The sequence below is a fragment of the Python bivittatus genome, unplaced genomic scaffold (assembly GCF_059951505.1).
Source record: "Python bivittatus isolate LINGU-HERP-01145 unplaced genomic scaffold, Pbiv_v1 ctg000480_np1212, whole genome shotgun sequence".
NCBI classification, from domain to species: domain Eukaryota; kingdom Metazoa; phylum Chordata; class Lepidosauria; order Squamata; family Pythonidae; genus Python; species Python bivittatus.
In genome coordinates, this window is record NW_028277075.1 from 44,550,751 (window position 1) to 44,578,257 (window position 27,507).

A 27,507-nucleotide genomic window follows, 5' to 3' on the forward strand; every position below is an offset into this window, starting at 1 on the left:
ATATTACAGTTGTGAAGTTAAGAGCCAAACCACAAATTACATTTGAACTCCATGACTAACTCAAAATGTTGTTTCTTTTTGTAAAAGCAGCTATAGGGAATATCAACTACTGGATAAGGTATAAATCCATTGGGACTTTTATCCAGGACAGTAATATGAGTTCCCTTCTCTTTCCAGACCAGAGCCCCAATCCAAATCACACATCAGCCTCTACAAAACGTCGTAGAGCTAACATGCAGTTTACCTGAAGTGAATAATTATAAAAGTTTAGATAATAGCTTTCATATATAAGACAAAATTGGAACCGAAACTGCTACCCATAATTGACAAGATAATTTGTGAGTTTTATATTGGATTGGGATAAATAATGCGGTGTCTTATAGACTGCGACTTCCATCAGCTTCAGCTGTGCCCAATGGCAAGAGAAGTTCTAGTCTCTTTCTATATTTTAAAGGCACTATTGGCCTGTCTCTACATCTGATGAAAAGAAGGTGTATATGAGATATACAATTCTCAAGAATAGCTTTGGAAAGATGGAAATTATGATGTATAATTTCTTAGAAAGAGAGGGCAAGGTAAAAATGTATAACTGCTGTCAAGAAGATCGGAAGCCACTTTATAATCTTCCTTTTCCTTTTCCTTTTCCTTTTCCTTTTCCTTTTCCTTTTCCTTTTCCTTTTCCTTTTCCTTTTCCTTCTTTTTCTGTTTTCTTTTTCCACTATTTACTATTCTTTATTATCTTTATGGTTTTTACTTTATTAAACATTTCTTTAATAAAAATATTTTTTTAAAAATTGAGATATACAGTACAGTTCTCAAACTATTATTATCCCATGACTTGCATTCATCTAAACTCACAAAATCTCTACCCATTATATTCTACTCCACTAATTCCAGAAAGATGAATTTTATTTAAAAAAAGCAGTATGAATTTCACCCAGATATATGATATAATCCTACCAATCAAGATAGTAAATTCTAAACTCACAAGAAGATTGCACACTTGCATATATTCTCTTGATCTGTTTTGCTCTGGCTCCTGGTACAGGTTTGCCACTAAAAGGGATTGGCCACCTCATGATTGATTTCTGCTGGAAAAAAGAGACAGTAAGAGAAGGTACAGAAAATAAAGCAAACTATTTTTATTTCTCCCCCTTTTATAATACTCTCATGACACCTCCCTTGCTGTTCTGGAGGATCTCCAAAGAACTCATGTAGTGCTGAAGTGAGGAAGAGAGAGGAAAGGTTGGCAAAAATTCTTCCAGCAGCAATCTCTTCACAATGATGGAAGCTTCAACCCAATATTTTACTAGGAACTGAGGAGGTAAATGGCTAGGAAAGAAGGGACTTACTGTATGAGTTTCTTCAAGACAACCAGTCATTCAATTTCCTGGTCCTTTTGAATCCACTTTAAAATGCATCCATAGGGATCCAGGTTCATTACTTTCAGATTTATTCAGGGCTCTGGTAACATGGGCATGTCGATGTATTTGCCTGTCTATATACATGGAGAACTGCAAGCAAATTGGCATTTGTCCTTTCTGGCCAATAGTTGCATACAGAGAAGTTTCAGCCAATTGGTACCTGCTTGCTTGCCCCTCTCTTCCTGCTTCTCTAAGTCCACCCTTAAGCACCCATCCATTCTTTCTCTTCACAAAAATAATCTTTCTATTTCTTCTGCTCAGAGTGCTCAATCTCCTTTGAGTTCCAAACTCCCAGTGCTGGTGTGCTGGCAGTTCTCCACTTGGGCTCCTTTATCTAAATCACGTTACCATACTGCTGTGACGGAATCCCAGCAGATGTGAGGCAAGGAGTTCCAAGTATCTCCTCAAAATAAAGGACAAGCTTTAATTGGTCAGGCAGAAGAAGCAAGATACTATCATTCTGAAAGCAGCATTTCCCATTAGAAACACCACTGGCACTGGGATACCTCAAAGCCGCTCAAAATCGCATGCCACTGGGTACAACATCAAGTACTCAGTGAGATTACACAATTAGCAGGACTGCATCTTCACCTAGAAAACCTCATAGAAAGTAGAGGAAACTACTAGGAAATCAGGAAGCAGAAGAAAGTGCAGCATAACAGTATAACACTCTGCCTTATAAGCACTTCATTGCTGCGTGGTAAATAAACCCTTCTCAGCCTTTCCTCAACATCACTGAGACTGTAAACTTGCTTTTTTTTTTAAATAATGAAAGCTTTGATTTTCAGGAGAGCATAATAAATTGAAGTCTTGGTAGCTGCACTAATCCCATGAAATAAATTCACTCATCTGTATATTTTGCACCTATAATTTTGGAGCCAAGATTCAAAATACAGACGTATAATAATTTCCTCCCCAGTTTTTAATCTTTTGACTGGGAAAGTTCTGAATCATCAGATAACTTGCATATATTTTGTGCTGTAATGGACAGTGCCTGTCTTATTTCTTCTCAGCTTAAGAAACCACTTTTTGTATTTTATAGATACCTTCCAGAAATATGCCCAGATCTCACTTTCTCAGTTTATTACCCAGCTATTTTTATTTGATTGATTGATTTATATAGCCACCTATCTCAAATACATGAGTCTGAGCAGATCACAGCAATTAAAAAACAACATAAAGACAAAATACAATATTTAAAAAGACCCTATAAAATCTATATAAAAAAATATGCAACACAGTTCACAGCTGAGGTATAAAAAGCCTCCAACAACAATCAACATGACCACAGTACAGGCTCTATCATGTGCCTGAATTCCTAAGCCTAGTAGCAAAACCAAGTCTTTAAGGCCTTACTAGTAGGGTTGGGGCCAATCTGATCTCTGGGGAGAGGGCATCCAAAGGGTCACAATAGAAAAGGCTGTCTTCCTGGGCCTTGCCTGCTGGACCTAATAGGACAGGTAGATGTGGTCCCTCAAATAGCCTGGTCTCATACTTTATTAAAGGACATGCACAACTTCTCAAGACACGTAGGCAAAGAGGAATATGAAGATCTTGAATCTTGCAAGTAAATATCAAATGTGTAAAATCAGCCAAGACTCCAGCCCTAACAGAAGCAAGAAAAAAGCAGAAGACAAAAGTTCTTTAAGACTTCTTACCAGTCTTTGTTGTCCATAGGCGATCAACAACAAATCTATATTTCACCTTCTCAATAAGATTCATGAATGTTACATATATAGTATGGAATATAAACAGCATGATAGATTGCATTTGTTTCAAAAAATGATGTGGGGAAAATCAGTGAGTCATGGTAATATGCTAATCACAATAATTTTAATAACAGGTAATATTTTAACCAGGCACCTCACCTATTCACATCATGAATTCTGGTTAGCAATGCTTGTGGTGGTGGTGGTGGTGGTAAGTTTAATTCCAAAGAATTTCCATATTTGAAAACTGCTATATCCAATTTTTCCCAATTTATTTAATCATCTGGGATCAGATTATGTGGATTATGACATATCCCAGATGACTAAATAAATACTTAATTGCAATATGTGGATTTTATTTCATTTTTTTCAGTGTAACAGCAAAACAATATACAATGGTTATCTCCTATTCTTTCTGCAACGCCATTCAGCAAGGGTTAAACTACACATGGGATTACCCAGCACTTGTCACTTCTTTTAAGGGGACCCACTTTCCCCCCCTCACATGAATCATTTACAATCATATAAAGAAGACAAATAACAGCTTGATGAGTCACAGATGAAAATGTCTTTCTGAAATGTATAGGTTTCCTTTTGTCAGAAACAACAAACTGAGAGGGATTCATGGGTGGCATGAAGGTGACCTGCACTACAATGATTGGTGACAAAGAGAAGCTAAATATGTTACTCAAGCAAAAAAAACAAAAACAAAACAAAAACCAGGAAAAACAAAAGCGACCTACAGTACATATGATTCCTTCAAATATTCCTTATCTCAGCAACAGTCAGTTCTGGAGACTTTTTTTCTCTTTTCTGATATACAGGTCTGATATGCAGCACAGACATAGCATCACTATAATCTGCAACATGTTACAATCCTCATTTTCCTCCAAATGGTTTAAGGCAGTTTACCTGGTTCTTCCCTGTGACGTTGGTTAGGATGAGTGATAGCACTGAACTAGGCCCATATAGTTTTCCTGAGATCACACAGCAGCTGTGTAAGGGGAGCCATGATTCCAAGAAATGATGCAGCTATTTTAAGGAGTTGCCAACAGATACAGGTAGTCCTCGTTTAGTAACCACAATTGTGACTGGCAACTCAGTCATTAAGCAAAGTGGTCGCTAAGTGAAACCGCAATGGTGCTTATGATCTTACTTCAGCTTTCTTTGCTTTACAGACCTGTGAAAGTCATAAATGCAAGGATTGGTCACAAAGTTACTTTTTCATCATGTAACTGTGAATGGTCACTAAATGAGGACTACCTGTACTATGTGAGTGTCCCAGTGCACTCCAAAGCACCTTTTCCCTTCAGATCTGAATCAGAAGTACTACATAGTTCTGCTTTATAATGAGGATTTGAATCTAGGCCAATATTCCAATACTGAGTGGTGGACTTGCCACTAATATCAGCACAATCAGATTACTTTTTATACACAAGCAATTTTATTTTTGATTAGACGTTTGACTGCCTAGAGAGGACTGATTATTGGGTGATTTAGAAATCCATTTAATTAAAGAAAATAAATAAGAATTGCATTTTACCTTATTTAAGTGAAAGGCTATAACTCATTGGTAGTACACACATTTTAAATTTAGAAGGTTCCATATTCTTGGGCTAGAGATTACTGAGATACAGTCCAATGGCCTGATCTGATATTGAGTAGAGGAAGACTGTAGCTTAGAACTTCTGAATCTAGACTTTAAAAATTCAGATGACCAGTAGATGGCAGCAAAGTTAGACTTCTTTGTGTCTTTCATGCCATCTAGTGGGTCTCTAGATTTTTGCAGCCCACATCTCATAGCCCTACTGTAGCTCAATGGTTGAACATGTTCTTTGCAGGCAAAAGATCCCAGATTCCATTTTGGACAACTTTAAATAAGGTGATAATCCTGGAGCCTGTAATCCTATCCAATAAGTGATTATATTACCCTGCAGAAATGAATGGCCTGATTTGTTATATGGCATCTTCCTATGTTACCATCCCTCTGCTACAAAAGCCTTCTGAGTTTTCTGCCCTGTTGTTTTACACTGCTATTTTAGCATCATGTCTCTGGATCCATCAACAGATAAATCTTAGAGAAGATCACATGAGGACTGCTGCCATTGAGTCCTGGTAAAATGCAAATGAGAAAATGTTTGACAGTTGCCGGTGTCATACAAGGAGAGGGTTATCACCTTTTTGGAATAGACTTTCATGAGAAATTTAAGCAGATGCAGCTTTCCACACCAGTGCATTTGATAAGGCAATTTTAAGTAGAGATAGGATAGGAGTTTGGACAGTCTGAAACCTTGGGTAAATGAAGCATGCAGGGAGGTTAAAAATGGTGCCCTGCTTGAGGTCTTCCTTGGAAAGTGTCCTGCAAACAGCCTGATCTCACTGAAAGTCTGCTTTCAGACTGGGAAGACCAATACAAATGGATTTATCTTGTTCTTGAAATGCAGCCCCTCTCTTGAGGTCTCCCGTCTCCTCCAGTGGTAAGGCTCTGTGGTCTTTTAGCAGCGGTACTCTCTGCAGGAAGATGAGCATAGCAGGTCCTTTCTGGTATATTTTCACTAATAGGAGTCCTATTTCAATTGTCTTTTTCCTTTCTTTTCTCTGATTTGCAATCTCTTCTAAATTTTTCCTCTGCTGTTTTAATCACTAAACTAATAATTTAAAACATTAAAAATTAAAAGCCTCTAGGAAATGTTGTTGTTGAATGGCTGCATCGAAATTCTTAAAATAAATTCCAGCCTTGAAAAGATAACTCATTCTTCTAAAATCAAAGATGCACTAATATTAATAGCATTAGCTTGGAAACCTTCAGAAAATGTTTTAAGGTTTATTACATTTCAGCCAGCACACAGTTTCACCTTCTAGATTCTAAAAATTTTGCTGGAGTCATGATCAGTGATATTAATGAATGAATTCATAAGTTTCTGTTATGCACCGCTTGTAACTTGGATTTTCATGGTCCATGATATAGTTCGCTCTGTCTTTTCTTTTTATGACTTATTTCACTTATTTGTCTTCTTACATTGGAGTGATGTGTCAGTTTTAGTTGGGGTTGCCAAGCCAATTATTGAAAGTAAAAGTGTGGTGTGCAATTTGAAAATAAGCCACTTTATTTTTAAATCCCACACTTCCTAAGAATTTGAAAACTAGGAAAGACCTGACGGTCATTTCCTTAAACAGTACTTGTGATGAATCAACTACTATAAGTATGACGCAAGTCCAGGTCTCAGGGAAGATCCTCACATCCTAGGCAATGACTAACTTGCCAAATTATCCTTCTTATTCACCATCACATCTTCTTGAACTACCCTGAATCATATGCAAGTGTGATTGTGTTAGCAAGACACAGCCACTGTGTCCTGAATTAACCTAGTTTCTGGAGAATCCTACACTGGGCTTCTTGACCTTTGGGCTCAGATCAAGTGCAGAGGCTCAGGCATGCTGCAAGTGGGATGGCAGCTTGCTTGCACCTGGGTAGACCTGCCCCAGGAATTTTGCTTGTCAGAATGCCAGGATCTGGTTCTCTTGTGCCTCAGACCACTTCAGCATATGGAAATGTTCTCGGAGAGGGTTACCCCGGGGCAGCGCTAGCCTGTTGCTCAGGAGGGAGCTGGCAGGCTGAAGCAGTTCCCCCTCATCCTGGGGACTTTATTCTTATGGGGGAGCCTGGTGTTTTTAAAACAGCAGTGGGGATGAAACAGCAACGAAGGCACCAAAGAACCTTGGAGGCTGACACTTACATGACAGCAAAAGCTGGGTGAATCACCGGAGCCTCATGCCCAGGGTGTAGAGCACACTCCCGGAGCGGGGTGGGCGCCAATCACCGTGGGCTGATTTACCCCAGAAAAGGCTTCTTAGCGTTTCGCTCTCCCCCTCCCCCCGTTATCTGTGCGTCCTCATCACTCAGACGGAGGGCAGAGACAAGTTGGTCAGATGCCTGGATAAGAGCATCCTTCCCGTTCACTTGTTCAGTTCTTTCCGAGATGCTTTTACCTCCCTCTTTGGGGCGGGGGGCGGGGGTGGTTTAGACTGATCCATTAAGGTCCAGAAGGGGGATCCAGCACCCAGCCGGCAAGCTCGCGGGGCCGCTCTCCTCTCCAGCAAGCCAAGGCAACCGGAGGCGGCAGAGGCGTCGACGACGACCGAGCCGAACAAAGATTAAACGTCAAACTGGGCGTGAGCTGCGGAGCCCCACGGGAAACGGCCGTCTGAGCCGGGCATCATCCCCACGGAAAGCACGTGGGCTCTTCCAGGGTAGCAGGTCTGACCGCGGGTAGTGCTTGCGCTGCTGTCTCGCTCGCTCGCTCTCTCTCTCTGCTGCTCCGAGCAGTGGCCAAACAAGCGCTTCAAGTTTGAAGGCTCTGATGCTCCAAAGAGAACTGGAGCCAGGCTTTGCCGTGCGGGGTCTCCACGGAGGACACAGTGCGACCAGCCCCGATGGATGTCATGGTAGGCGTCTGGGTTTGCCTGGCAGCTGCAAGAACAGGTAAGGGCTGAGAAGAGGTGGGGGGTCTCCGCCCCAGCCTCGCACGCGTCGGAGATGGTGGCGGCGGTGGGGGGACAGGAATGGGAAATCTGCAAAGGGGCATCTTGGTGCGAGTGGGGAGAGGCTGCCACCGCGAAAACATCTGAGTAGGAACCACCACGCAGTCGGGGTCTTTAATGCAAAGACAATAGGTAGCCGGTGCATGGTGGGGAGGATCCGCTCACCTCCTTTCTTTTCCTCCGCTATGCCTTCGCGCCCCCCCCCCCCACGCCCGCTTTCTCTTTAAAGTGGGGTCGTGGACCGCTGTTGCACTCCCCCGCGAGTTCGCAAGGAAACTGGGGGCTGCGTGTTAGGGAGGGTAGGCAAAGGGATCGAGGGAAAGGGGTGGAGCATTTATACTTAAAAACAATACGCTGCCGATGGCTTAGTCTCGCTCGGAAAAGTGGGGGCACGGGGAGTGCTGGTGGCGATGACGGCGGTGATAGAAAAGGGGGCGCGAAGAGCGGCCGAAGGATCGCGCGGAGCGGCTCCAGAGGGGATCCGACGCGCCGCCCCGGAGCCCCTCCGCGGTCTCGTCCTTTTGGCGCGGCTCGCCAGGCAGAACTCGGAAACTTTGCCTCGTAATGGCAGGAGCTCTCTGAGGACCGGGCAAAACCCCACCCCGGCAGAGCGGGGTTAGGAAGCCCCGCGCCGGCGACCCGCCGAGAAAGGGAGCCAGCGGGGCGGGCGGAGCGTGCTGAGATGCAAACCCTCTCGGGTCTGCCACATGGCCCCGCTCCCCACTCCCGACCCAGAGCTTTTTCTTTTTCTCAAACGGCCGAGCCTCGGCTAAGAGGCCCCAGGCCAGCGGCAGCGAAGGCTTTCTGCTCCCCTCCTGCTAGTCCACCGCGGGTGGGGCCAGCAGGTGAATATTACCTGCCAGTGGCAAATCATTTCCTTGGGGAGGATCGAAAGCAAGAGAGTGTTCCTCTCTACACCCCGAAGATTAAGAGAAGGCTGTACCGGAGAAGCAAAGTGCCGGTTTCTTGGCTGGGGCGGGGGGGGGGGGGGGCGGGACACTCTTTTATTGTCTTCTCTCAGCCGCTGACAAGCAGCTGCCTCGGCGTTCTTCTGAAACAGAGGGCTGTTCCGGGAGGAGGGGAGATCTGTGAAAGGGAAAGGGGAGGCTGGGGGGGGGGGGACCGCGCAGATACAAGACCGGCTGGAGATCTGGAAATCGGATGCAGGGATGGCACTCCATTCAAGCGGCCTTGCGGGAGGAGGGGGGGGGGGGAGAATCACACCCATCGCTCGTGGAAATCGGGTGCTAACACTTCAGGGAACGGTGTGGTTTGACAAGCAGACTTGGCACGGCAAATCTGACTCTTGGCTTTACAACATTCTCATCCCCTTAGCGATGAGAGAGAGAGAGAGAGAGAGAGAGAGAGAGAGAGAGAGAGGGAGAGGGAGAGAGACAGATCTCCAAGATGAGTATCTTCCCCTGGCTCATTTTTTTATTTTTTTATTTGCTCTCCAAGAGAGCCCATTGTTTCATCCAAGGAAAATGAAATAATCTAAAGTTTAGGGAACCCCCTCCCCCCAGCTTTCCATTTGTTTTCTTACAGAAGATGAAAAGGAATTTACCAACGGAGGAAAGCTTTGGTGGAAAGCTTCACTTGACAGAGAGCAAAAAGCAAACAAAAGAAGAAGCAGAAAACTCCTTGCTGTTTTTGGCCAAGTTGTTTTTAACCAAGACCAAAGGAAGAGATTTCCTTAGTGGAATATTTCTTCCCCCAGTGCAGCCATCTGAAATATTTATCTGTCAGAGTTCTCTAAGGCACAAAATCTCTATATTCCTTCATCTCTCCTCCCACCCCCAAATGTCTTGTTATGGATGCACTTCATTTTCAGCTGACTGTCTTCTATGGCACAGAAGGTGTGGCTAAGAAAGTAAACAAATACATTACAAAGGGAAAGAGTCTGTGCTAATGTAAAGACACTGGCTGCTTTGGGGGGGCAACAGGATGCAGATCAAGTGAATGGGTGCACAGGAGTTGCTCTAGTTGTGTCTTTCCCTTTCCCAAATATTTGCAGGGGCAGCCTGCAATAATTAAAAGACTCTCTTTTTAGGAGCTGTTCTCTGGGGCAATGTGGCTTTCACAAGTGCAAATAAATAAACCTGGAAAAAAAATCTGAAAATATTTAATTAAACAAAACAGAACAAAACAACTAACAATCTCTTTAGTTAGTGAAAACGTGTGCAAATGGTTTGGGTTTTTAAATTTGTTTTTGTTTATATTTAATTTCTCAAAATAGGTTCTTAATTTAGCTTTAGGTGATTTTTGAGGGAAGTGTATTTAGAGATTTCTTTCAAACATTATATGATTGCCTCTGAATCTAGTGTCGCTCTACAGCCTGCAGTACTTATTAAATTGCGCTGAACATAATTATTTTTACATCTTAGGATAAAACACTTCTTAAGGACCAGGCTGGCACTCTTCTCCAGAGATATTGTTGAGCGCAACATCTTCAGCAACTAATTCAGTACTCATACAGCAGAAGTGTTCCTTTTGTTTTATATCTATAAAACTGGAGGAGCAATTATTTTCTATCCCTCTATACTTTCTATGGTCAAGTATTTATTACTCATATTTGTACCTCTATTTAAATTACTGCATAAGAAAACTTACTGTGATCTTAGTGGGTCCCATTGCCTCAAAATGAATCAAATGGGATTGCAGTAGTTTACTTCTTTTTTATAGTGAGAAATGAAAGATTGCAAAACTGCTAATATAGTAAAAGTAGTTAAGAAACTGGGATCTGCAAGTAAAACCATTTTTGTCAGAATTCAGCTACGATTAAGCAGTTTGCAACTCCTATTAATTTTAATGAAATAAGTTAAAGCACACCAATATCAGTGCTTCACTTGGAATTAATTGTGTGTCTTTCGATGAATAAGTCACCCCTTCAGCTGGTTCTTGTTTGAGATTTGCAGATTGAACCTAATTAGCCATCAGGTCCTAATTCTTAAGACTGCATGTAAACATTGCATGGCTGATACAATTAGATGAAATATTCTCAGTCATAAAATCATCACCAAAGTTTGAATTGGCAGTTTTGGACTTTACAAGAGGAAGTAAATTTGGAAAGAAGTTTTATCAAACTGCTCAGTAGCATATTTTGCCAGCGGATAGTGAACTCTATCTAGTTTATTTAAACTGAAATCTCTTCTTCACCACCACGTTCTATACGTTTGAAATCTAACAGGAGTGATCTATAGCTATAAGATATATATGCATGTATAAATTGAGCCAAAAACTTTTGTGATGGTCATGTTCCATGTAAACAAATGGTTGATAAAAGCACATTAAGATAATGCATTTCTAAGTTATATGATACAAATAGGCGATTTCTTGGCTTTGCTTGCTGTCGATACTGGAAACTACCTGGCTCAGCCCTAGGAAAGGTTCTAACGGTTTGACTATGAATTTGACAAAGTCTTTTCTTTTTGAAAAATTAAATTAGTCAGGCTGAACTGAAGAAGAAAGAGAAAGTCCGATGTGGACTCTTAGAGTCCTATACGTGCAATTTTTAGAGCAAATCATTTTCCATTTACCTGCTGCTTTTGATTTATAAGAAGAAAAATGAATCGAATCATCTATTTATTCTACTGGATGCAGATGAAATAGCTAAACATACTGCATATGTTTTTGCTTAAGATTTGAAAAGAGACTTTGGGGCTCCAGGGAAGATAGCAGATGTGGCAATACAACCAAAGCTGCAGTGTTGTGTTGATTAATTATTAATCAACACAATCATCCAGGGATTGGACTAGATGATCTCCTAGGTCACTCCCAAACCTTATGTTCTATGATTTTATGATTACTTTAACCCCACTGCCCAAATTGTGTATATGGATATACATCCTGTAGTATCAGAAGGCAGCAGAAGAGAAATGAGTAGGGAAGGGATCCAGAGTATTAATGGTCAGCCGAAGAGCTTAACCTTCAGTTGACTAACGTTGTTCTTTTCAATTGGACAAAATCTCAGAGTCTTGATTGCATTCCTATAATTTTATAGCCTTGACATAGTTGTTTTAAATGTTGCAATTTCCTTGATGCAGATTAAACTTTATGTAGGGAGATATATGGGCTATAGCTTAAGCAGTGTTCCCACTATAGTCAACTTGCATATTGAATGGTAATTACATAACAGATTTTATAGAAACCTCTTGAAATTTCTTTTTAAATGGTTAGAGTTATCTTTTCTCACCATTTCCTGATATATCCTTTGCAGCTTGATTATTTCCTTAGATTTTTGCAAACTGGAAATAGCTCTTCTTCACTGTTAATTCAATGGAAAGGAAGCTTCATTGACTGAAAGAAGAAAGTAATATTACCTAGTGATTTTCAGCAGTGGATACCACAATTGAGAGAGTATGACTGGAGTTACATTTAAAGAGCTTACCATGTTGGAATCCCAAACATAGATACAGCACAGATGTGAATGAAGGCTACTGATTCAGTACTCTCTATGGGGAAGATGTCTGCAGTTCCACTATGTTGTCATTTACTTTATTAGCAAAGTATTGAGCTAAACATTTACTGAGATCCTTCAATATAGTTTAGATTGTGACTTTTGCTACTAACCTATACAGGTGGTCCCCAATTTAAGAACAAGTTCTGTTCTTAACGAGGTCAGTCCTTAAGTTGAATTTGTATGTAAGCCAGAACAGTATTATTGTATAATACTGTATAAGTAGTATTGTGTACTTAACTTGAACTATTGTGTATTTAACTTGAATCATTGTGTATTTAACTTGAATTGTGCTACAATAGGCTCTGTTCTTAACTATGGGTCGTCTGTAAACCGGGTGTTCTTAACCCAGGGACTACCTGTAGATGAAAATCTATTTGACTCAAAATTGTTCTTGTCTAGATGCGCTTAATACTTTTGAAGACCTGCAGCTAGAGATTTTGCTGGGTAATTCAACTCCATTCATATAATTAATCTCTCTCTAACTTTGAAGGCATATTTTCCATACTTTTACCTTTTTTACAACAATATACAGCTTTATTTATCCTGCTACTTTATCAGTTTTCCCCAGCATTTTTCTCCTTCTCCTTGGCTTCCCACTTTTCTTTCTTTTTTCCTTTAAACCTCTTTATTTCCCATCATTACTTCTTGACTAATGCCAACTCTGTGCTTATCTTTTCATTCAGTTGCCTTCTTGCTGAATTTCTTTTTGGTGATATTATTTTTTTCTACCTGTTCTTAAATCTCAAGATTTTTTTTTTCCTGTGGCAGAAAGAAACTTGTATTCTTTATGGTTAGTATTATATGGGTATTGTCTAGCCACATGACTCCCATATAACTGTATTCCAATAAGTGATTTAAATTTTAGTGGCTTTGTTAATTGGGACACTTATTTTTTAATGGCTATACACTATTTGAATGGTAGAAATATGCATGCAATGAAAAGAATGGGTGGGAGGAAGCACCTGAATCTTATACACCAAATTTCAGTTACTGCATTTGCTGCATGCAGTCTGACAAGTGTTAACCTAAATCTTTAAATAGTAGTATTAGAAAGGGGAGAGCCAATTTGGTGTAATGGTTTAAAGCACCAAGCTAGAAACCAGGAGACTAGTTTTAGTCTAGTCCTCTCTGAGCCCCAGGAAGAAGGCAATGGCAAATCATTTCTGAAAAATATTGCTAAGAAAAACCATATAGACTTCTTGTATGGACTTGTTCATGCAGTCCCCAGGAGTCAAGACTGACTCAAGGAAAAGGAAGGAAGGAAGGAAGGAAGGAAGGAAGGAAGGAAGGAAGGAAGGAAGGAAGGAAGGAAGGAAGGAAGGTGAAACCTGGCCGTTTCTTCCTAACCCTGCAACTTTGTATAGGACTTAGTTATACTAATGAAATATAACTGTACTGGCCCCACCCATTATTTCAGCATACATCCCCAGTATTCTAAAAAATCTCTTTCTCATTGTTTCTGTCTGCCTGGTGTGTTCAGGAAGAGGGGTGCACTCCAGTTCCCTTCTATTAACCAGTAGATTTTGGATGCTCTTAAAGGAGAACAAATTATCAGATATTTTATTATGAAGTCTGGTGGAGTGGAGAAGAGCAAACTGGATTTTCCACATCACTTTGGATCAGCTCTTTCTTCCATATATGAATCAGATTAGCAAGAGAAGTCTTTAACATTTCCTCATTGGCAGGTTTTGAGACACATTTAGATATGATGATTTTACCTTATTAGGTAGATATACAGAATTTTTTAAAACATTTTGAGTGGTTGATAATATCAGAAAACTTGAATTTTCTGAGGTAGGATCTACATTTCATAGATTTAATCTATTGAAACTTACCTGGTGCCTTTTTTTCTTCAAAAATATGTAAGGTGTGAGTTCTTCGCATACTTTCTTCACTGGGAGATAAATCCACATATAATGCATCTGCAATAGTTGAATGCATATCAGTTTTTTTTAATGAAATCACTTGAAAACTTCAGAAAAAAACAGTATTTGTTTTTAGAATGCGCCAATAAAGATGCCACAAACATTTTGTTTATGCAAACTTCCTTGTGCCTGTTTCACGGGTGGCAAACTATGGTCCTCAAGGCCCCTTTTATGATTGCTGAAAACTGATGGAAATGGCACAATTTCCTGCCATTCTTAAGCAGATGAAAACTAGGCATGTCAAACCCCCCCAAACCCTGCCCATTCGTATAATATAGCTCCATCCACACTGCAACCTTTCAGCTTCCCAAGGAATGTTCAATGTGATCTTTGACCCAAAAAAGTTACCTCCCTCTGATCTAGTTGAAGCTATGTATAATGCTTAATCACCAGCAAAGCAACTTTACACAACTATCCACTATCTTTTTATTTCTAAGTAGCCAGTCTGTACAATGCTTCAGATCTGAGTCCAAAACAAGTCCTTCAGAGCATGCAGGAGCACAAATGGAGCAGCTGCAGTGGCAGAGGGCAGTTATATACTCTCAGAAAATGATGTGGCTGTTTTGAAGAGTTACAGATAGGTGCTCCATTTGTACTGTTCTGGATTTTAAAACACCTTTTCTGAATTATTTCTGAAATCCTGTAGCTGTGTAAACAGATGCAAAATATCTTTTATGCTGATCCAAGGAAATGAACACCCACTGCTTTATTTTAACTTTGAAGGAATAATTTTGCTTCAACACTAAAATAATATTAACTAAATATCCTATAATTAAGACAACTCAGACAAGCTTCATAGATGATACAGTATAGCTCATGAATAGAGGCAGGAATGTGAATTATACGGTCATGGAAAAGCTAAATCCTATCATCATTTTAGTATGGCATGAATGTATAGCAATGAACCTTCTGAACGCTCTCACTCATGAAAGAGAAAAGGAGGTTGGTAGTTTCTGCTTTTGATTTGCTAAAGTTTGTAATGTTGTCTAGACTTGGAATTGTGGAGAGTGATAATTGATTTTATGGTAATTTATGCTTAAATACTCAAATAATTCTTAGCTCACATCAAGCACAGTCTTCTGTGCTACACAGCACAAGAACCTGTACCTAAGCTAAGGTAAAAACTTCAGAATTCTTCTAGCTGCCCAGGAAGAAAAGGGCGAGATGCAAATACAGAAGCCTAAAGTTCCTTCATGTCAAACTAAACTGCTGTTTGGCAGATTGATTCACACTTATAACCTGCTCAGGGCCAGCTCTAGATGTTTTGGCGCCCTAGGCAAAGTCGTATTCTGGTGCCGCCTATGGTTTGGCTCATCTTCTGATTTTGTTAGGAATTTCAAAATTTCAAAATCGTGCCCTCTTGTTTCTTGTTTTCTTTGAGTTTTTGAGCTTTACACTTACAATTTTCAGCCCCAGACAATTCCCCCCCCCCAATCCTCAGACAAGCCACGGGGCGAGGGAGACAGTGCTGGGGATGGAGAGGGCACCTGCCAAGCGGCAAGTTCCTTGCCCATGCCTCAAAATGTTTGTCTATTCATTATAAATTTGGGGGGGCATTGATGCCCCCCAAGTCATGATGCCCCTAGGCTGGTGCCTACTGGGCCTTAGCCTAGAACTGGCCCTGAACCTGCTAATATAATTGTAATTATTATAATAATATAATAATTATTTTTATTATTAAATTATAATAATATAATAACTATTATATGGGAATCCTTGGTTACATTAACAGGTTCAGGGCTGGCTCTAGGCTAAGGCTGAGTTTTAGGGTAAGGCTGAAAAATTATTACTGCAATATGAAGTCCCAATTCAGTAACGAACATTTAGGCAACATTTAAATCCAACAGACTTTATCCATTAAATCTGAAGTCAGATAAACTGAGGTCTGTTAAACTGAGGGATTAGTTCAGGAATGGAAATCAGTGATGAATCTTGTGTGATTCAATGTGGATCACTGAGCCGGTGTATGAGGAGTATTGCTATAGGGGCTGTGCAGAGTAACAGGAGGGGGCACATCCTTTGTATGAGTGTCTTTTGGGGCTAAAAAACCCAACATTTTGCCATTTAACAGACATTCAGCCTTAATAGATACCCCTTGCCTTATTAGTCCATTAGACTGAAGGCTTACTTCACTTTACTTTGGAACTACATTGTTTACATTAAATGTTGTAAGTAAGCTATTTAGTCAATAAAGAAGAGAAGACTAGCTGAGTTGGAGACAGTGTCACCATGTTTTATTTTGCAAGGAATAAAGCTTGCTATCAAATCCAGCGGCACATCTGATTTTGTCAGAGATCACAAAGGGGTTGACCTGAGCATTCAAAGGGAGGAGGTAAAAATCTATCCAATGGTGAGCACAGCACTGGGACAGAGGTTTGGTTCCTTCTGTACACGCATGCATCGTTGAACACATGTATAAAAGGGGCAGGTTTTGGATTGTGAAGCTCAGATTTTGGCATAGCCCCCTCCCCTCTTCCTTGGATGCCTCTGGCTGTTGGCTTGTTTTTGTCTCAGGGAAGACAATTGCAGTCTTAGAAATTTGAAACAAATGAACCAGAACTAAGAATTGTATGAACAAAGTAGGATACTCGAGGAGACGTCTTCCTTATTTGCGGCAGTTGAGCATATGAGCTAGAGCATGTGAGGATCTTGCTGGCTGAACACATGAGTGGTGTCAGTTTTGACAATGCCGACTGCCTGCTGGACTGTGAAATGTCTTGAATCCTTGTTATGGTACAGATGTTGCAACCCTTAGGCAGCTCACAGTTGTTTCTTTAAGCAAATGCAAGCGGCAAGTTTCTTTGTGCCTAGTCAGTATAAAAGCATTGTGCATGCATGCCTTGCTCCTGTTTATAAGTCATTTCCACGCAAAGTTCCCTCAAGGTAAATGGGCTCTTGCCTAAAAGGCACTTTTTATAACAATATTGGGCTGACAGGTTGGGCTGTTACCAACCTGCAGAATGCAAAGCTGGCTCTGTGTCAGGAGCGTGGGATCACCTAGTGGGGAATCCAAAAGCCTAGCTCTGAAAGTTTCTCAGGAAAAAAAAGGTCCTGGCTATGTCCTCCCAATAATTCCAAATATAAAACATTATTCCTTTGAGTGGAAACTGTAAGTTTATCCAAATTACATTCTAAGTCACATTCAAAAACCTAGATCAAATCCGTTAAAGAAGAAATGTGGCCTGTAATCTGACACATGCTTACTGTGCAACCATTAGGCACAGTCATTGCTTGGCCAATAGATCATGAAATTCTCCACCCAATCTGTGTCTTATTGTTTATTTTTCTGGCTCTTAAAGGCTTATTCATTTGCAGGGCTCATTTATCATGTCATACTGTCGCATTAATGGTGATAATTTATGGTGCATTGTCTTATTCCGCAACTATCCAGAAAGATGGGACTTCAGTCTCAGTTAATGCAGTGCAACGTTTGTTACTTATAGAACAAGTGCTGATTTAAACATCAGATTTGCATACATCACTGTACATGATTGTACAGTATCTTTAGTTATTACACTTAGATTAAAATAAATCTTTTGTCTCCTAGTTGTAGGCCTTGGAATGGACCCTAGCTTACAAATTGATATTATCAAAGAACTGGATCTTGTCAATATGACTATCGGAGTTACACAAGTGTCTGGACTACATAATACCAGCAAAGCATTTCTATTTCAAGGTAAGGCAAATACTTGTCAAATGTTTAACAGTGAATAATACAACTTGTTCTTTTCATATACAGCTTGTGCTTTTCTTTCTCCTCCTCTTATCTTTACTTTGGAGATGTTGAGCATCAAGGGTCCCCAGATGGGAGCAAAGGGGACAGGATGTCACACATGCAAATGCTGTGACATGTATACTTGTGTCAGACATCATGGGGCAAGTATGAAATTGTGGGATTTGCACAATAGTGTCATTATGTAAGTGTCATCTTTTTGACATCCTTGTGGTTTTTTTTATGGATGTTGAGAGTCATGTATGAATCAGCTGAGAGAGACACTGCTGGATTGCAAGGCTACTAACTTTATTTAAAAATCTTATTTATGTATTTAAGGAAGGTATCCCTGTCTCAAGCTGGACACACACACACATTAAAATATAATAAAACAACAATAATAAACAATAACAACAGGTTCCTTAATACATAATATAGGCACTGATGGCTCCACAGCCAATTCCCCAGAATTAGAAGAGCCAAGTTTTTATCAGCTTCTGGGACATCAAAACAGTAGGGGCCATCTTTGCCTTGGGCAGGGGAAGAACTATTCCATAGGTGAGATCTACCACAGAGAATACCTGCCATCATCTGCACCTTCATCCCACCCCATAATTCCCACCCTAAGTGGGAATTCTTAGTAGCTGCTCCCTGGCTATAAGACTGGACAGATAGAAACTGTATGAGAAATGTGGTCTCTTAAATATCCAGGCCCTGAATTATTTAGGGTTTAAAATTAACAGTCAGCATCTTAAATTATACTTGCAAACATACCAGTAACCAGTGCAGAACCTACAGCAGTGTGTACTGTGGCAGTTCCATGACAGAACAATAAGCTTGCAGGTCATTGCCTTGTGGACCAGCTAAGGTTTTTGGATAGTCCTCAATGGCAGAAGTCTTTTTAAAGCAACTTATCTACCCAAGAGATGACAATGTCTGAGTGATTGTTCTCAGATCATCCTGTTCCAGATAAGGCTACAGCAGGGGCACTAGCCAAAGCAGGGCAAAGGGCCTCCTGGCCACAATTTTATGTCTTTTTCAAGCCATGAGCCCAGGAGGCCACCCAACTGTGAACCTGCTATTTCAAGTTGGTATGGTCTTGGAATCAATAGACTTCTGAATTAATAGCCATTCCATCTTGCTTGAGTTGTGTCTAACCCCTTTTTTCCCCATCTAGACTCTGACAGCCTCTAGGTACCAAGTCAGTCCTTCCACCATAACTCCCATTGGGTTCGGAGTAGAGATGTACAACTGAATATCATCAGGATATTGATGATACCCCACCCTGAACTGATGGATAACGTCTCCCAATGATTCAAGTGCAGATGTTAAGTAGGATAGAAGAAAGGACCCATAGGAGAACCTATATGCCTGATCTGTCCCCCATCCCAGCTGGATTGGCCTACTCAGGTAGGAGAGGAACTGCTGTAAGACAATGCCACCAACTCCTAATCCTTGCAGATGTTCCAGAAGGATTCTGAAGTTGAGAGTATTGAAGGCTGTTGAGAGATCTAGGAAGATAAGTTTGGTCACAGTTCCTCCACCCAAGTCTTGCCACAGGTCACAAGAGTGACTAGTGTGGTTTACATCCCATTCCAAGGCCTGAAACCAAATTGTCATTGATCCAGATAATCTGTATCCTCTGTAATTGGAGCCCCATCACTTCCTCAATAACCTTTCCCCAAAGGAAAGGGTTGGAGACTGGATGGTAGTTGTCCAATTACATTGGATCCAGGCTGAGCTTATTCATGAGTGGTAGGTTTGGAACTTCTTCCTTCAAAGAAATAGTGACTACTGCTTAGATCCAATCCCAGTTTGCTCCCTGACCGCTTTAATCAGGCAGGTGATGCAGGAATCTAGTCCACAAGTGGTGGAGCTAAGATTACAGAGAACTTTGTCTACTTCCTCAAAATCTACAGGCTCAAAAACCTGCCAGGTAACATCCCAAGACATCACCCCTGACATTTCAATAGATTCCATCTATCTGGCCTCCAACTCAGATGTAACCAATTTTATCCACAAAATTCTCAGTCAAATAATCCCAGTAATGTATTCTTTCCACCTGTTCTTCCCCGGTTAGGATCCAGGACACTCTCAAGAGTGCAATTGCAGCCCACAGATGCAACAAGAATGATCAAGTAGCTATGCTTTGCCACCCTGATTGTCATGCAGTAGGCTTGAATGTATCTACTTCTTGTCTTCTTTGCTTGCTGTTTTATGCCTGTATCACCTAAGCATCTTTTAATTTGCTTTATTTCTTGGAGTTTGTGAGAGAACCAAAATACTGCCTGGGATCAGCCAGGAGGAAAAGGTTACTCAAATCAGATCTGATAAAAATGTTTTGATCACCGCATTTATCGGCGTATAACACGCACAGGCGTATAACACGCGCCCTAATTTTAAGAAGGAAGTTTGAGTAAAAAACCTTACATTTAAAATAAATGACTTGGAAAAGAAATAAAGGGAGCTCTGAACTTTTTGTTTAGTAATATTTATACCACTTATAAGGTAAATACGTGATATGAAAGAAAAAGCCCCTCTTTGAACGAAGAAAACCAGCATTCCCCATCGCTCGCGTGAGCTATAGGGAACACTGGTTTTTGCTCGCACAAGCGATGGGGAGCACCAGTTTTCACTTGCTCCCCTGCTGCTCACCTCCTGCTCTGCAGAGCTCAGGCGCTCACACGAGTGATGTGGAGTGCTGGTTTTCGCTCGCTCACCCGCTACTCACCTCCCGCTCTGCAGAGCTGTCCCGGTTACAGCCCTGGCTGAAATGAAGGCTCCACTCTCCCAGCCCTGCCGCTTGAGTATTGGCGTACAACATGCAGCTAGGATTTCAGCCCCAAATTTTAAGGAAAAAAGTGCATGTTATATGCTGATAAATACGGTAATTAAAATATTATATCCAATTCAGTAGTATTACTATATTATTGTAATATAGTATTATTATAGCATTACTGTAATACTGTATTATTCCAGTCTATTTGTTAGCAAAGGTCCCTTGTTGGAAATATACATCAAATAAGACACTGTTAAAAGAAAAAATAAATTTAAAAGACTTTTTGTTTTCTATGGCATGAGTTCTTTGAGTCCACCCTATTCCCTGGACAGAGTTACAGGAAATGGAAGTATATTTTGCTGCACAAACTAACTTCATTGCAGATCCTCAAGCATGAGATTAAATTTGCATTAAGATCCAGGACTTCTTTTTAGTATATTGTTCAGCTGACAATTTTTTTGTAAATGAACCTTTCTGGGAATACATCACATACTTGACAGTCTGATTTTCTGAAGACTCCTGTGACAGTTGAAAATGGTCTTGCATTGTGCATTTGGATGGCTCTTCGCTTTTCCTCTTTCACCAGAAACATTATGATTAATGTATTAAAAAATTGGATTTTTTTATCAGCAAGTGTTATAGAGGACAACGTGTAGATCTGTGTTCGGAAGATAAAAAATGGGTGAATGATCTATGTGATTCCTTACTTGTTTACAAACTATAAGTAATGTGCCTTTTAGTAGCAGCATTAGCTCAGTAATTTAATTTTTACTTTCAAGTTAAGTTAAAGGGGGCCACCTTGTATAAAAATGTTATCTTTGCTTTTCTTGCTTTATCTAAAATGGCTCAGTTTGCTTTGGAAAATATATTTATATGAATGTCTTGGTTTATATAGAGAAGCAGGAATTTGTTTATGTGGGTGTACAAGAAAAAATATAAATCACTGAGTAATCTTAACTTGCACTTTAATGCAAATACAGTACACTACAAAAAAGTAAAGATGTTTACTGAAATAATGTTCCTGCTTTCAAAATAATGGACATTTTGGGTTGGAGAATAAGGGTCACATATAGCTACTGCTATTGTTTGGATGAGAAAAAGTGTGGAATCAAAATATTGGGCATTTAGATGGTGCCATCTGAACATTCAACATATTTCATATACATTCTTTTATGATTTTTATTGCAGCTTTATAATGTAGGCCTTTACTAATGCTGCTGTAATATATTGTAGTTCAGTGTTTCTCAACCTTGGGAGCTTGAAGATGTGTGGACTTCAACTCCCAGAATTCCCCAGCCAGCATGCTGGCTGGGGAATTCTGGGAATTGAAGTCCATACATCTTCAAGCTCCCAAGGTCGAGAAACACTGCTGTAGATATAGACCTGAAAACAACTAGTTAAACTAAAATGATATTTAAATGAAGAACTCTCCTACTCACAGCCATTTATTATCACATCTGGCTAAATGTCATGATGCAAGCTTATTAAGAGATGTCTTGGTGAATTTAATCAATAACCACACATATGAGTTCTTGAGAAACAAATAAACAATGCATCAACATGACACATAGAGGCACACACTGAAATAGAGAAATTGGCATATTTTCTTATAAAGCCAGTTTGCTCACAAGTGGGACAAACCTTAAGATGCAAATCAAAAGCATAGAACAGGATAAATCAGAGAGGGCAATTGAGAGCTAAGCATGAGGCTGAATAAGGCAGGTTGGGGGTTGAGTAATCAGGCAGTGGTTATATGAACCTGACAGGAAGCATAATTAGTTTAAGCAAAAGTAGCTAAGAAGGTTAATTTTATTCATGTTGAAGTAATAGGGAAATGGGAAGTTAGGGAAAGTGAGTTTTAACAAAGGGATATTAAGGAAAAAAACAGCAATTGAGGAAATTGTACAGCCATGTTTTTTTACAGATTGTACCTTCGTATGATCAAACCAAAAGCTAAGTTTTCAAAGGGAAGTAGGAAAGGCACAGGCAGAGATCTCTGAAGAGGCTTTCAGATTCCTCAGTTGGAGGGAAAGTCTAGCCTGTGTCAGGTTTTAATGGTTCCCATGCTTGTTAGTTCCAGAGCCAACACAAAACTGTGTGAGAATAAGGGTTGGCAAAGTCTGCGACCAAATCATAGAGTTGGTTTATTGATGGAGTTTATTTAATGTCTCACACGGTTAGGACTCTAGGCAATGCACAACATACAAAATTAATAAAACATTATAATATCAATATATAAGAGATGATATGTTATAAATTTATACAAATTTATAAAACTATTCTGCTGGGGGCTCCACTCTGATTAATCCCCAAAAGCCTTCTGGGAAAACCAAGTTTTTACAAGTTTCTGGAAGGCCATGACAGTAGGAGCTACCCTTGCCATGTGGAGCACACAAATCCAGAGGAGAGGAGCACCCACAGGGAATGCCTGCCATTGAGCCTTTCCCGCCACACCTTGTGATAGGATAGAATCTTGGTAGGCAGTCCCTGGTCATCCAGACTGGGTGTTAGAATCTAGCTGGGAGAGGTGGTCTCTTAGGTTCCTGAGTTGTGAGCCAGACAGAGCTTTATAGATAGCAACCACCACCTTGAATTGCACTTGTAAACACACTAGTAACCAATGTAGTTCCCACAGCACTGGGGTAATGTGGCAGCACCAAGACTGCCTGATAAGCATATAGGCTGCTGACTTTTGGCCCTGCTGAAGTTCCTGAGTGGTTTTAACAGTCAGTCTCTGTGGAGTGAACTAGAGTAAATCAATCATGGGATGACAAAGGTGTGAATGATCATCCTTATTTATCCTGGTCCAAAGAAAGCTTCATCTGGGGCACACCTGGAGGTGGGCAATGGCCCTCCTGGCTGCATTTTTCACTTGCTCATCTACTGGAGTTGTGAGTCCAGAAGGATGTCCAAATTGCAAGTCTGTTCTCTCTGAGGGAACACAACACTGTCAAGAGTCAAAGTTTGTATTACCCTGGAGTCAATAGGCTTCTGAATTAATTGCCACTCTATCTTGCATTGGTTGAATCTGAGCCCATTTCTCCCCACCCAGGCCCTGACAACCTTCAGTCACAGGATCAGGATTTCTACTACATCCCCCATTGAGGCAGCCCCTTGACATTCTAAAGATGGAAGATCTTAGCTACCCTGATGAATGAAGTACACTGAAGCCTAGACAGATGAAATGCTTCTATTTAGTTTTTCCCTCTCTATCCAAGTGTTATAATACCTAGATCTTTTTTAGATCAGAGATATAGAACTGAATCCAAGCTTCAGGTTGTTTTTACTCCTTGACTTTCATAAACAGGTTAGATGGTATAAGAAGACATGACCTTGGGAAAAGCCTTGCTTCCTGATGTTATCAATATTTTGCAGGAGGAAGCTTGAACAGATGATTCCCTACCTGCCAAGAATTCTGGACTCAATGCTTGTGAGTGGCTTGCAGTAGCCTCAGCTTTGTTACATCCTTCCTCTTTAGAGTAGGCATAGAGTAGTTGAGGCAGAACAGCTTTGCAGGCACTCCAGAGCTTTGGAGGATGAGCCACTCTTGAAGTCTGATAGGCTGACCTCGCAAGTTGATAATGATTGTGGAAGTTCCAGTTCACCGGTTCTGTTTTATTTGTCTCTGATAATATGTGCCAATGAAACCAATGAAGCTGGCACCATCAGATAAAAATGGCCACCAATAAAGTTATCAGTGATGTCCAAGTCAGGATTGCTATATACCACCTTGTTGTTTGAAATGCTGTGTTTTGAGATACCTGGGAAAATTCTACAGACCATAAACAGATAAAGTTGTAAGTACACAGAAAACAACACTTTATTTATTTACTAAATCTTCTGTACCACTCTAGTCAGAATACTCTGTGCAGCTCATAGTTGGCTTTCAGCAATAAAGTTAAAATCATGCAAACTGTAACAAACAGCAAACACCCACAACATGCTGTGCTGTTTCCACTACACCAGAGAGTAGTTCAACATTCTATCTCTTCCTCTAATGGCCTCTTCAAAAACTTTACAGGGAAGGGTTAGTCATTCTATAGAAGGAGAGGTTATTTGAAAGAAAGAGGGCCAACACTGAGAATATGTGAGAATCTTGTCCCTGAAAATTTCCTTGGTGGAAGTCAGGATTACTTGCCAAGAGTAATCTTGCCAGATTAACCTTCTGTCATTTTTTAATCAGGTGATTTCCTTAGTAGATTGCGGAATTGCTGTAGATACAACATTGATTAATTGATTGATTATGTGCCATTAGGTCATTTTTGACTTGTGGTAACCACATAAAGTAGATAGATTTTCTCCATGATGATCTATCCCTAACCTGGTCTTCACTTACAAAGCGTTTGGCAAAGTACCTCATGATATTCTGAGCACAAGCTTGTTAAGTAGGGGATGGATGGATTAGGAAGTTAGTTAAGCTTGGTGAAATGGATAAACAGCTGGCTCAAAAATTATACTCAGTGGATGTTCATTATAGGATTCTTATGAAATTGATGAGAATATTGAGTAGGGTGGCACAAGGAAAGTCATGGGTCCTCTGTTCTTTAATGTTTTTATTCATGACTTGAATGAAGAGGTGGAGAGAATGCTTATCAGATTCAGAGAAGATAGAGAATTGGGTAATATAGTTAGTATTCTACAAGACAGAAATAAAACATTCAAAGTGATCCAGTTAAATAAGAAAAATGGACTAAAAGTCATAGTAGAGAATCTAACAGAGAAAAATGCAACGTTTTGCTCCTTTAGGAAATAAAAATTCAGTTTGTAATAAACTATTATTTCAAGATTTTTTCCCACAAATACAGCTACCAAGCTAGGAATCCCCCATGGAGGAGGGTTGAGTTCAAGCCTTAACTGTAATGGTATGTAAGATTTCTATTATCTTATGCATAACAGGAGGGGGCAGTACTTCCTAGTCTTTTCTCCAGTGGAAACATGGAGCTTGAATAGGATTGCAAGTAAAAAGGAACTAATCAAAGCTAAATCCGTCCTATGGGGGAATACGAAAGGGAAATGGACTAAAAACAAGAGCTACCCAAGATTTTTTTGATAGGCTTCATTAACAGGTTCTGTAGAGGCTCTTATTTCCCTGCCTTTTCAGCCTCTTATCAGTTCTTCTGGTTTTTCTAACCCAGTGAAAAGGCAACTTGTTATTTTAGAGCTTGCTTCCAAACCGTATCTCTGATTGTCCAGGTCACTCACCATGTCTGCATATACTACTTCATGTATATACTTCTTTGGAGCATTTGTGGCTAAGGCATGATTGTCGAGCCTCATTTTCCTAGAAGCTGAAAGGCTGTGGCTACCTAAAGCCACTTTGAGTCTGATCATGCATCCTACAGGGGGATGTCCTTGAGGACACTTCTCAATTTGAAGTCCAATCCAAGTCTGTTTTTACTGAAAGAGCAAGAAGGGAGAGCTAAAGTCTTAAAGCTTCCCACCAGCTAGTAGCATTTGGACAGTGCATTGTCACCCGGTCGTAGTCTTCCTCTACTACATCAGAACGCACTGCAGAGTGACTTAAAAATTATAACTACTCTTTATTAATACTGATTTATGCATATACATTAGCACATGCAGATCAATCAAATCTATTTCTTTTCCTTCTTTTTTGACGATGTTTAAGTAGCTACTAATTCTTGAAAGGTGCTGGATAAATCAGGAATGTTCTCGCTTACAGCTCAGCTAGTCTCTCTCAATAGACAGCCCCAATTTAGCACAGTGGTAGTTTCTTGTAGTTCCCTCTACTTTTTGTGGGCCTGTGTAAATTTAAACTGCATATTTTTAATGTGATGGATGCTCAAGAAAATACAGTAAGATATAGCAGACCCATATAAAGCTGTAAGGCAGTGTTTCTCAACCTTAGCAACTTTAAGATATGTGGACTTCAACTCCCAGAATTCCCCAGCAGTTTAAATTAAAGTTGCTAAGGTTGAGAAATGCTGCTGTAAGGTGTCCTTCCTTTGAACTAAATATCATCCTCTTCTTTGTGTTATGCATGCACTTACAAGAAAAGGCTGGGAAAGGCAACTTGTATTTTTACAACCAAGACAAAGACTACTCATTCCATTTAATAGAAACTTCATACAGGGAATGTCACAAGTTTGTTCTTTGAGTGACCTCTGATAAATATACTGCATGAGGGCTCTGCTTCATGCTAGGACACGCCAGGCCAGTGACTTTCAAGGAGCTGCCAACTCATGCAGGAAATGTAGGCTGATCTGTGTTAATGGCTTTGTACGTAGACAGGATTTCAAGTGAAAGCTCTATTTGACAAGGTTTCTCTGGACAGCAGAATGGGATCAGCGTATATTAAACTCTCTACAAAAGTCAGATCTTTTTCTTAGCTAGTATAATGGAAAAAGGAAAAGGGTAATGCAATAACAGAAGCAGTTCTGAGCTCTTTGTTAGAGTTTATTTGATTTTTTTTGTTAGCATTTTTATAGCTGGAAAAATGGAAAACAATAGCTCCCTTCTAGCTTCAAAAAACCTCCAGCACCCATATCATTGGCCTTATTAAAATTCTGTTTAAACTAAGGATTGGTGAAGATGTCAGTTCTACTTTTGCCCATATTCATTTTTAACACTTAAATTCTTCCCGTCTCATTTATGAATACATTTGTGTATTTTATTAATGAGCAGAACAAAATTCTCATCCTCCCTTTGTTTTAATCTGTCATAATCTTTGACCTCGTTTCTAAAACTGTCTAGACTTCATTGGTTTCTTTACATGAGGCTAATATTTTTTAAACCTTGCTCTAAGAAGCTAAATTTTCATAAAACCTCATGTTAAGTCCATTCCATTTTTCTTTTTCCCATCTCGGATATTTCTTCAAGAGTTTAACCAATTTGCTTTGTAAGTCCAATAAAAAGTCCTTATCCAGATCAATTTCTTATATTTCCACTTAGGAGAGATCAAATTGTATGACAGCATCTAAATGAACCAAAGATTAAGAT

General features: G+C 40.1%; 1 protein-coding gene across 1 annotated transcript in view; it reads left to right on the forward strand.

Moving 5' to 3' along the window:
• Nucleotides 1-8,085: 8,085 nt before the first annotated feature.
• Nucleotides 8,086-27,507, forward strand: part of NELL1 (neural EGFL like 1) — a 351,666-nt gene continuing 332,244 nt past the window's right edge. Inside the window, exons 1-2 of the mRNA XM_088145070.1 lie at nt 8,086-8,236; nt 17,607-17,735. Of these exons, the coding sequence (XP_088001196.1) occupies nt 8,086-8,236; nt 17,607-17,735 (280 nt within the window). The remainder of the gene's footprint in view (nt 8,237-17,606; nt 17,736-27,507) is intronic.